This window comes from Oncorhynchus gorbuscha, linkage group LG01 (genome assembly GCF_021184085.1).
Source record: "Oncorhynchus gorbuscha isolate QuinsamMale2020 ecotype Even-year linkage group LG01, OgorEven_v1.0, whole genome shotgun sequence".
NCBI lineage: Eukaryota > Metazoa > Chordata > Actinopteri > Salmoniformes > Salmonidae > Oncorhynchus > Oncorhynchus gorbuscha.
Window position 1 is genome coordinate 25,906,041 of NC_060173.1, and position 11,420 is coordinate 25,917,460.

At 42.8% G+C, this 11,420-nt stretch overlaps 1 protein-coding gene across 2 annotated transcripts; it reads right to left on the reverse strand.

Annotated features, from left to right (window-relative positions):
• Window positions 1-8,550: 8,550 nt before the first annotated feature.
• LOC124035521 (PCNA-associated factor-like) lies at window positions 8,551-10,954 on the reverse strand. Of its 2 annotated transcripts, XR_006838753.1 has the most exons (5): window positions 10,746-10,954; window positions 10,035-10,118; window positions 9,708-9,882; window positions 9,157-9,249; window positions 8,551-8,972 (listed from the first exon to the last, which is right to left on the reverse strand). XR_006838753.1 is itself a non-coding variant. In XM_046348985.1 (4 exons), exons 1-4 carry the CDS (start codon window positions 10,789-10,791, stop codon window positions 9,210-9,212), a joined length of 345 nt encoding a protein of 114 aa, XP_046204941.1. In that variant the 5' UTR covers window positions 10,792-10,952; the 3' UTR covers window positions 9,077-9,209. The 2 variants fall into 2 exon arrangements, 1 of the variants encoding a protein (XP_046204941.1); XM_046348985.1 differs by lacking the exon at window positions 8,551-8,972 and having other exon boundaries at window positions 9,077-9,249; window positions 10,746-10,952.
• Window positions 10,955-11,420: the final 466 nt, after the last annotated feature.

Consider the following 11,420-nt stretch of genomic DNA (forward strand, 5'->3'; position numbering starts at 1 on the left):
AAACATTTGCTACATGACCTAAAGCTTTACAATGAACACACTTCATTGGTCTTAGGGTATATTACCTACAGAGTCAAAGCGTTTATCCTAACTGCACTTAAGTAGGGAGAGACTCCATATCAAAAAGCAAAAGAACAGAAACTTTTTCATAATTCACCACAAGATTCATCTGACTTGCTTCAATCACTCCAGGAATATTTTTAATCTCTTCAAAAATCAACTAACCACAATACGCTTGTTCCCGAAGAGACACACAAGACACATCAAACGTATCAAATCGGTTCAAACAACGCTAGTTCATTCTGATCCACAAAAAATCAAAACAAGCTCGCCTCTCCTGATCCTCACAGCCTTTACTTTACCCTGCACTCTCTCCACCAGTTTGGATAACTCTAATGGTTTCTTCAAGATTGGTACTCTGCTCAGTTGCTCCTTATTAACAAACCATACTCCTACAATGAACCGCCCTTGCACCCTCAACAAAGTTTGATCTTGGTCGGAACAATCGGCTTGTACCTCCATTCAACAAATGGAGGTGGATGTATATTTTACTCTGAGCGGATTGCCACATTCCTAAAATGCCGAGATATTTGGTCACTGCTCCTCCAAAGTGTTCTTGGTGGAAAAGCTCAGAGAGTGTATGCCGCTTTCTCTTGATCAGAGTTAAGCTTATGACACTATTAAAGCTGCTATCCTTTCGGACTTATGAGTTGGTCCCAGAGGCATACAGACAACAGTTCCGTAAATTACAAAAGACATAATCACAAAGCCATGTTGAGTTTGCAAGGGAACAAGCATGTATTTTTGCTCAGTGGTGTGGTTCTCAAGAGGTCAAAGACCTTGAGGATTTAAAGACATTCATACTTCTCGAGCAGTTCAAAAATGGCCTTAACAAAAGGGTTGCTACATACATTTAAGAGCACAAGGGTCTCACTCTTGAGAAAGCTGCAGTTCTTGCAGATGTGTTTGTGTTGACACATAAAACTACCTTCAAAGCACCCAGTACTTATCCATATGCAAAAAGCAATCCAGAATGCTCCTCCTACTGCAAGGTTTCAGTCCATTTCTACAGTGCCCAAAGATATACGAAAATAGTTTTCTGCCTCCGAATGTATTGCTATTACTGCCGTGAGAAAGGACACATTGTCTCTCAGTGTCCTAACTTGAAACAGAAAAATGAGAGCAAGAAAAGCTGTTTCTTCTAGTGAGAGTACTACAGCCCATTATGTTTCTGGTTGGGCAAACAAGATTTGGATCAGATATATGAACCCATTGTTTCAGACAGGTTTGTGTCTCTGCAGAGTAGCAATGCTGTTAAGCACCAGTGAAGATACTGTGAGACACTGGGGTAGCCCAGTCCTTCATTTTGGAGGGTGTTTTGCCTTTGTCACATCAGCAACTGGTTACAGTGTTTGTACAAGGTGTGGAGATTGGTGTCATGGAAGTTCCTTTGTATAATGAGGAACTCAAGTCTGATCTTATTTCTGCTTCCGTTGTTATGAGGGCTTGCCTACCTCTGAACGAGGTCTCCATTTTGGTAAATAATTTGGCTGGAGGGAAGGTCATGCCAAACCTTGTCATTTGTAAGGAACCCAGAGTAGAGGAACCTGATGGGTTATCAGAAAATTACCCTAGAGTGTTCCCAGGGTGTGCCGTTATGTGCTATATACATTTGAAGTCAGAAGTTTACATACACTTAGGTTGGAGTCATTTAAAACTTGTTTCTCAACCACTCCACAAATGTCTTGTTAACAAACTATAGTTTTGGCAAGTCGGTTAGGACATCTACTTTGTGCATGACACAACTAATTCTTCCAACAACTGTTTACTGTAAGAATATTTAACTTGTAATTCAACGTATCACAATTACAGTGGGTCAGAAGTTTACATACACTAAGTTGACTGTGCCTTTAAACAGCCTGGAATATTCCAGAAAATGTCATGGCTTTAGAAGCTTCTGATAGGCTAATTGACATAATTTGAGTCAATTGGAGGTGTACCTGTGGATGTATTTCAAGGCCTACCTTCAAACTCAGTGCCTCTTTGCTTGACATCATGGGAAAATCAAAAGAAATCAGCCAAGACCTCAGAAAAAGATTGTAGACCTCCACAAGTCTGGTTCATCCTTGGGAGCAATTTCCAAATGCCTGAAGGTACCACGTTCACCTGTACAAACAATAGTAGGCAAATATAAACACCATGGGACCACGCAGCCGTCATACCGCTCAGGAAAGAGACGTGTTCTGTCTCCTAGAGATGAACGTACTTTGGTGTGAAAAATGCAGTCAATCCCAGAACAACAGCAAAGGACCTTGTGAAGAGGCTGGAGGAAATGGGTACAAAAGTATCTATATCCACTGTAAAACAAGTCCTATGTTCACATAACCTGAAATGCCACTCAGCAAGGAAGATGTTGGCCGTTGGTAGTGGAAGAAGGTGAGGACCAATGTGCAGTGTGGTAAGTGTCCATCTTTTTAATAAAGTAAATAAACACTGAACAAAGTGAACGAAACAGTTCTGTCTGGTGCAGATACAAACACTCAACAGAAAACAATCACCCACAACTCAAGGGTGAAAACAGGCTGCCTAAGTATGGTTCTCAATCAGGGACAACGATTGACAGCTGCCTCTGATTGAGAACCATACCAGGCCAAACATAGAAATACCAAATCATAGAAAAATGAACATAGACAACCCACCTAACTCACACCCTGACCATACTAAAACAAAGACCTAACAAAAGAACTAAGGTCAGAACGTGACAGAAGAAGCCACTGCTCCAAAACCGCCATAAAAAAAGCCAGACTACTGTTTGCAACTGCACATGGGGACAAAGATCATACTTTTTGGAGAAATGTCCTCTGGTCTGATGAAACACAAATAGAACTGTTTGGCCATAATGACCATCGTTATGTTTGGAGGAAAAAGGGGGAGGCTTGCGAGCCGAAGAATACCATCCCAACCGTGAAGCACGGGGGTGGCAGCATCATGTTGTGGGGGTGATTTGCAGCAGGAGGTACTGGTGCACTTCACAATAGATGGCATCATGAGGGAGGACAATTATGTATTGAAGCATCATCTCAAGACATCAGTCAGGAAGTTAAAGCTTGGTCGGAAATGGGTCTTCTACATGGACAATGACCTCAACCATACTTCCAAAGTTGTGGCAAAATGGCTTAAGGACAACAAAGTCAAGGTATTGAAGTGGCCATCACAAAGCTCTGATCTCAATCCTATAGAAAGTTTGTGGGCAGAACTGAAAAAGCGTGTGCGAGTAAGGAGGCCTACAAACCAGACTCAGTTACATTAGCTCTGTCAGGAGGAATGGGCCAAAATTCACCCAATTTATTGTGGGAAGCTTGTGGAAGGCTACCCTAAACGTTCGACCCAAGTTAAACAATTTAAATGCAATGCTACCAAATACTAATTGAGTGTATGTAAACTTCTGACCCACTGGGAATGTGATGAAAGAAATAAAAGGTGAAATCAATCATTCTCTCTACTATTATTCTGACATTTCACATCCTTAAAATAAAGTGGTGATCCTAACTGACCGAAGACAGGGCATTTTTACTAGGATTAAATGTCAGGAATTGTGAAAAACTGAGTATAAATGTATTTGGCTAATGCGTATCTCATCTGCCGACTTCAACTGTATAAGAAAGTCGCTGGGTGCAAGTCTGGTGTTGAAGAGGATATCTGATCTGTCCGAGATGTTTATGGTTGATCCTGATTTCGCTAAACCTCCTCAGTTGACTTCTCCTTTGGAAACCCCATTGGTGAGCGAGTTTGTTGGACCACTGAAGGAAGAGAGGGTCCATACAGTAGATGCTTCGCTGTCTAGGAAGCATTTGATTGCTGAACAGAGTAAAAATGTTCCTTTCTCCACTCTTTTTGCTGAGACACATCCAGAAGAGGAGTTTTGTGGGTGACATTGACAGAGATTGTGTTCTAATGAGGCGCTTTCTAATGGCGCTTTTTCGCGCTACTTCTGGGCAGAATGATTGGCAACATGTATCTCAAATTGTTGTTCCAGTTCCACTTCACCAAGAGATACTGAGGTTAGCTCACAAAGGTAGTATGGCAAGCCATCTTGGGGTCAACAAGACGTATAACCGTATTTTGTTTAACTTCTGGCCTGGTCTGAATCCGGTTGTAGTGGCTCACTGTAAATCCTGTCACGTTCACGGATGGTTAAACCGAACCAAGCTGTACTGGTTGCCCCTTTGCAGCCTATTCCTGCCTTTGACAAACCTTTCAGCAAGTTTTGGTGGACTGTGTTGGTCCTTTGCCCAAAGCCAGGAGTAGTAACCAGTTCCTCTTGAGTTTGAGAAAGACTGAGATGAAGGGGTACCTCTTGTGCCGTTTGCAGTGCAGGAGGTTGTTCATGAATCTCTGGGTTTTAGTCCAAATGAGCTCATGTTTGGACATCATGACATCAGAGGTCATTTGAGCTTGCTGCGAGAGAGGTTGTTACAGGGCAACACCTTAAACCCCAAAACAGATCTATTGGAGCACGTCAGAGCTTTTCGATACAGATTGCGCTGTGTCTGTCAGTTTGCCAGTGAGAATCTGGAGAAGGCACAAACAAAAATGTTTAAAAAAAATGAAAGTTTGGTATGATCGATAGGCCCAAAAACACACTTTGATGTGGAAGGCCTTAGCCCTGGTTTTGTTGCCCATTCTCGGGTCACTGTTGCAAGCTCGCTTTTCAGGCCCTTACCCTTAATGAAAAAAATGGGTCATCTGGATTACCTCACCGCACCAGGGTGCAGGGAAAAAAACTGTCTGTGTCATGTCAACATGTTGAAAACACGTTTCACCCGCTACGATCGGGCGGCGATGTCTGTTGTCACCATTGACTATAGTCTTCCTCAAGAATATGAGGAATGATGATGAAAGCCCAATACACCCTGTAACGGTTAGACGTTTGAGTAACTCAGAGATTCTAGAAAACCTTTATCTTTTTGGCACACTTGTCTCCAGAGGAAAAAGGCTACATTGTCGCACTGCATTTGGAGCACATTCTCAGATGTGCTCTCAGACAAATATACTAGAGCATGACATTAACGTTGCCCCAATCAAACAAATTTCACTGAGGAAAATCACGAGGAAAAGTTACTATGGATATTGCACAAGTTTCCTCTTGAAATTAGACATGTCCCTTTTTCTCCCCAATTTCATGGTATCCTATTCGTAGTTATAGTCTTGTCCCCATCGCTGCAACTCCCTGGACTTGGGAGAGGCGAAGGTCGAGAGCCGTGCGTCCTCCCAAACACAACCCAGCCAAGCCAAGCCGCACTGCTTCTTGACACAACGCATGCTTAACACGGAAGCCAGCCGCACCAATGTGTCGGAAGAAACACTATATACCTGGCCACCGTGTCAGCTTGCATTGCGCTCGCCCTGCCACAGGAGTCGCTAGTGCGCAATGGGACAAGAACATCCCTGCCAGCGAAACCCTTCCCTAACCCAGACGACGGGCCAATTGTGCGCTGCCCCATGGGTCTCCCGGTCACGTCAGTGCCTGGACTCGAACCAGGATTTCTAGCGGCAGAGTTAGCACTGCGCTGCAGAGACTTAGCCCACCGTGCCACTTGGGAGGCAGACACCATGTTTACATTGGAGAAGGTGATGCATTTATGTTGATTATGTTGTGCAATGAAAGTTGTTTTCTGTTGGTGGTGTGCAAACTTGTCCAACAAAGATATAGGATATATTTGTTATCTTAAGGGGGAAGGTGTTACAGGCTTTGGTTTTTTCATTTTATATTTTGAGGTTGGACATTAGCACATGGGGTGCACCGATTCGTGTCACCTCGTTAGTCAGCCTGTGCTGACCCAGGTGTTATTTAAGAGTGGATGGCCCAGTGCTCCAGTTGTCTTTTCTATTTTACCTTTATTCAACCAGGTAGGCCAGTTGAGGACAAGTTCTCATTTACAACTGCAACCTGGCCAAGATAAAGCAAAGCAGTGCGACACGAACAACACAGTTACACATGGGATAAACAAATGTACAGTCAATAAAACAATAGAAAAACCTGTATTTAGTCTGTGCAAATTAAGTAAGGAGGTAAGGCAATAAATAGGCCATAGTAGCGAAGTAATTACAATTTAGCAATTAACACTGGGGTGATCGATGTGCAGATGAGGATGTGCAAGTAGAAATACTGGTGTGCAAAAGATCAGAAAAACAAATATGGGATGAGGTAGGTAGTTGGTTAGATGGGCTATTTACAGATGGGCTGTGTACAGCTGCAGCTCTCGGTAAGCTGCTCTGACAGCTGATGCTTATAGTTAGTGAGGGAGATATAAGTCTCCAACTTCAATAATTTTTGTAATTTGTTCCAGTCATTGGCAGCAGAGAACTGGAAGGAAAGGCGGCCAAACGAGGTGTTGGCTTTTGGAATGACCAGTGAAATTTACCTGCTGCAGCACGTGCTACAGGTGGGTGTTGCTAAGGTGACCAGTGAGCTGAGATAAGGCGGAGCTTTACCTAGCAAAGACTTATAGATGACCTGAAGCCAGTGGGTTTGGCGACAAATATGTAGCGAGGACCAGCCAACGAGAGCATACAGGTCGCAGTGGTGGGTAGTACATGGGACTTTGGTAACAAAACGGATGGCACTGTGATAGACTGCATCCAATTTGCTCAGTACAGTGTTGGAGGCTATTTTGTAAATGACATTGCCGAAGTCAAGGATCGGTAGGCTAGTCAGTTTTACGAGGGTATGTTTGGCAGCATGAGTGAAGGAGGCTTTGTTGCAAAATAGGAAGCAGATTCTAGATTTAATTTTGGATTGGAGATGCTCAATGAGTCTGGAGGGAGAGTTTAGTCTAGCCAGAAACCGAGGTATTTATAGTTGTCCACATATTCTAAGTCAGAACCGTCCAGAGTAGTGATGCTAGTCGGGCAGCGATCGGTTGAAGAGCATGTATTTTGTTTTACTTGCATTTAAGAGCAGCTGGAGGCCACGGAAGGAGTGTTGCATGGCATTGAAGCTCACTTGGAGGTTTGTAACACACTGTCCAAAGAAGGGCCAGATGTATACAGAATGGTGTCATCTGCATAGAGGTGGATCAAAAAATCACTTTCAGCAAGAGCAACATCATTGATATATACAGGGAAACGAATCAGACAGAATTGAACCCTGTGGCAGCCCCATAGAGAATGCCAGAAGTCCGGACAACAGGCCCTCCTATTTGACACACTGAACTCTATCTGAGAAGTAGTTGGTGAACCAGGCGAGGCAGTCATTAAAGAAACCAAGGCTGTTGAGTCTGCCGATAAGAATACGGTGATAGAGTCGAAAGCCTTGGCCAGGTCGATGAAGATGGCTGCACAGTACTGTCTTTTATCGATGGCGGTTATATCATTTAGGTTCATGAGCGTGGCTGAGGTGCACCAGTGACCAGCTTGGAAACCGGATTGCATAGCGGAGAAGGTACGGTGGGATTTGAAATAGTCGGTGATCTGTTTGTTCACTTGGCTTTCGAAGACTTTAGAAAGGCAGGGCAGGATGAATATACAGTTGTGACCAAAAGTTTTGAGAATGAGTAAAATATTAATTTTCACCAAGTCTGCTGCCTCAGTTTGTATGATGGCAATTTGCATATACTCCAGAATGTTATGAAAAGTGATCAGATGAATTGCAATTAATTGCAAAGTTCCTCTTTGCCATGCAAATGAACTGAATCCCATAAAAACATTTCCACTGCATTTCAGCCCTGCAACAAAAGGATCAGCTGACATCATGTCAGTGATTCTCTCGTTAACACAGGTGTGAGTGTTGACGAGGACAAGCCTGGAGATCACCCTGTCAGGCTGATTGAGTTCGAATAACAGAGTGGAAGATTCAAAAGGAGGGTGGTGCTTGGAATCATTGTTCTTCCTCTGTCAACCATGGTTACCTGCAAGGAAACATGTGCTCAACACACGTGGAATATGGCCCGTGTCCGTAAATTTAGGCCAGAAAAAGCGTAATTAAATTTCCAGCTGCATATACAGTAACCAAAACTCTGGATAACATGAAAACTGCCTAACCAGCTCTGCTAGTGCGAGTAAAATGGTCAGAGGTGTTTTCATGTGTCTGGAAGTAGCTAGCAAGCGAACTTGGGTGCTTGACGGCCGTTCTGGGGTCAGAACGCTCGTGTCAACCCTACTCCTCGGCCAGCGTCGTGTACGCTCTGAGAGCGCAACGCTCTGCATTTACAAATGCCGAGCGCACTCCAGATTTAATTTACAAACACACCCTGTCACTTTTGGTGAATGAGTTAGTTCCACAAAAACCTGTCCAGCCTTAACGATCTAGTGCTATTACAAGATTAGCAAATATATATATTTTTAAATTCATAAATTGCTGGGCATGCAGGGAATCCACTGATGAGTGAGACTTACCATCACGCCAATCTATAACTGAATTAATAAGTGAAACCTGGACTGACAAAATATCACAACTGCAATTTTGTTTGAGACCCAATTGAAGAGACTAGATTTTGGAAGCAGGAATAGAATAATTTAATATAAAGTGCTTTTCTCACCCAAGGCACCAAAGAAAATTTAAACAATACAACACAGAACATAGTATGCAGACATCAAGGTTATATTCAGGTGTCAGAGCCTATGAACAGAACAGAATTAACATATCCTTATACTTTTCTGAACAGCAGCCTGTAGCTGTGCCTTACGAGGCCATAGTCTCTGCAGGCCTGGAAGTGCGCTCCACAGCAGAGGAGCCATTCAACTGAAAGCCGTGTCACCCATAGTTTAGTCTGTTGAAGGGAGCTGAAGGAGCAAAGGTGGGTTAGGATAAGGTAAGACAGGTACTTGGGTCCAGAGTTGTGGATAGCTTGGTAGGTGTGAACTGGGATTTTGGCAGATGCGCCAACAGGGCGTTACAAGAGTCCAAACAGGATGAGATAAAGGCGTGGATAAGTCGCTCAGCTGCAGGTTGTGATAGCATAGGTTGTAACCTGTCAATGTTCAGTAGAATTATATATTAAAACAAAGGTCACACTTGATGTGGGCCTCAAACAAGAGCTGGCTATCAAATATCATCCAGGTTGTGACAACATTATGGAATCAAGATTAATAAAAGTTTATTAAACATCTGTACAAAAACATGAATCAATAATTATATACAAAGAGATACCCAACCCATTCAAGTATTAGAGGCAATGGCTTTTCAAGTGGGGCACCATTGTCTAAGCTCATTCACCCTCAGCATCCTCAGCAGGCAGTGGTCTGGAACTGAAAGGTAAGTGATTGACATTAGATAGACCAGCAAATAAAATCAATGTGGTTTCGCCTATAATTAAATATTAACTTCAGTGTGCTGCAAACTAGGCTTTGCAGCACACTGAAAATCATACAGATGCATCCTGAAAATTTAAAACCTGGCTCAACACCGGATAACTTGCATACAAACAGCTAGATGTACATTCAAACTTGGTTCAATACATTTCCAGAAACAGCAGGACTGTACTTCTAACCCATTGATTCGGCTTTGGCAAAATACCTCAGAGGAACAGGTGTAAAAGAAACATTGCATTTAACAATCATTAGGCATACTTTGTATTGGCAACATTGAAATTGGCAATGTTTTTGAAACAGATTTAAGAGGAACTTCTGCAAGCACTAAAGCAGTAGGCATTTTGGGGCCGCTTTTAGACTAGTCCTAAAACGATGCTTAAATCGAATGAACGTACATCCTGGATGACTTGGACACTCCACTGACTCCGGCCTCTTCATCATCTGACTGGGGGAGGTGGTTCTCTTTGTCAGGCTTCCTGCTGGGCCCACCAAAGAAATCTCCGATTCCCTTCTGCCAAGTTGGGGTGGGCCGAGGACACACAGGATTACCACCAGCAAATTTACTCTTTGCTGCAAAACAACATTTAGACATCTGCAAGAAACTTATCTGGAGGCAAGTTGTTTGTCATCTACCAAAAATGTCTGTCATAACTAAGATTACATTGAAATATGGTTATTAGCTAGTCAATGTTACTTTTAAGGTGAATGAAATAATGACTCACCAGGTGTGCCTGCTTGAGAGCTGCTTAATGCATTAGCAGAACTCGAGGCACCCAATGACTTCCTGGGTGCAGATGCAGCCACAGCTGAAAATGTATAAATACGTTAACTAACAAGTCATTTTTACAAGCAAAGTATTAATAGCTATATTGTAATGCACAGTTTAGTCTGATCTGGCAAAGAAATCGACACCGCCATATATGCATGGCTGGGTTCCTTAATTTGGGCGGCGAAGTTACCGCCAGATTGAGGATAATTAATTACAAACGTTTGCCAACGTTAGCTAACCAAAGACGCTAATAAAAAGACATGTTGCGCCAATTCTTTATCAAATCTTTAGTTGTACAGTGACGATCAAAAATGTAACTTATTGGTGCAAGTAAAGTTTCGGGTAACAATCCAATCCTGCAAAAATGAGACGTGATAACATAGCTAACTAGATAATGCAACATTCGGCTGGGTTGGCATACCCGTGAGCGGTGTTCACCATTCTATTGAAATGGCGGGAGACAGGTATCTAACCCAGTCAATCATGTTAGCTAATCAATGAAATCGATCAAGTTAATAAAAAATAGAAAATGCAGGAGAGGCAATTATGTTCGCAAAACTACAGTTGGCTACGGTAATTAAGTAGCTAACGTTAGCGATTCCAGTTCAGCACTCAACCAGCAAGCTAATGACATATTCATCAGGTTTTGATTGCAGAACATTACCTTTTCTGTAAGTTCCGGGGACACTGTCTGCCTTCGTCCTCACCATGTTGTCCTAACTTTTAACAATAAAATACAAACGGGACGTGGACCTTCACTGGAGATTTAACGAAAGACCAATGTTCATTCTGTTTTCCCGCTTGGGTTTAAATGACGAGTATGTGTGTGTTTTGCCTCCTCTGACGTCATTGGTTAGGTTACTATTTCCCTCCCCTTCACCAACGCCTTGCCACAGAGTTTCTAAACCCAGAGGCGCAACATTGCAAGATTTATGGGAACATTTGCGAAACAGACCAAGCAGACCAGGCCGGGGTTTGAGAAGTCAATGAGAGGCAGAAATGTCTTCCTAGTTGTTAATGTTCTCGAAATCTAAAGGCACAACCTATATTCGAGACAATGTCTTAACTAGTTGAACATGTTATTACTTGAAACTCGTGAAATGACAAGTTTTAATTTGTGGCGTATATGACGGACTGCACATGCGCAGTTTGGCGCGAGACCATCCTTAGACCACAGATAGTTTTTAAAAAATCGTTGCTTAGACCCGATGACATATTTCTGCGCATGAGTTTAGTTTGCCAAAGTCGCCATGACATCGCCTTCAAGTGTGATCGGGGAATTCTATTGGAGAAGCAGTTTTAAGTGAATCTTCTTACTGCGCTGTCCTTGACTTCGCCT

What these genes read in the sequence shown, in the direction of transcription:
- LOC124035521 (XM_046348985.1), bottom strand. Translation starts at nt 10,791, where the DNA reads ATGGTGAGGACGAAGGCAGACAGTGTCCCCGGAACTTACAGAAAAG. An exon ending in CCCCGGAACTTACAGAAAAG is followed by an intron (nt 10,119 to 10,745) that starts GTAATGTTCTGC and finishes ATACATTTTCAG; the next exon opens with CTGTGGCTGCATCTGCACCC. An exon ending in CTCTCAAGCAGGCACACCTG is followed by an intron (nt 9,883 to 10,034) that starts GTGAGTCATTAT and finishes GTTGTTTTGCAG; the next exon opens with CAAAGAGTAAATTTGCTGGT.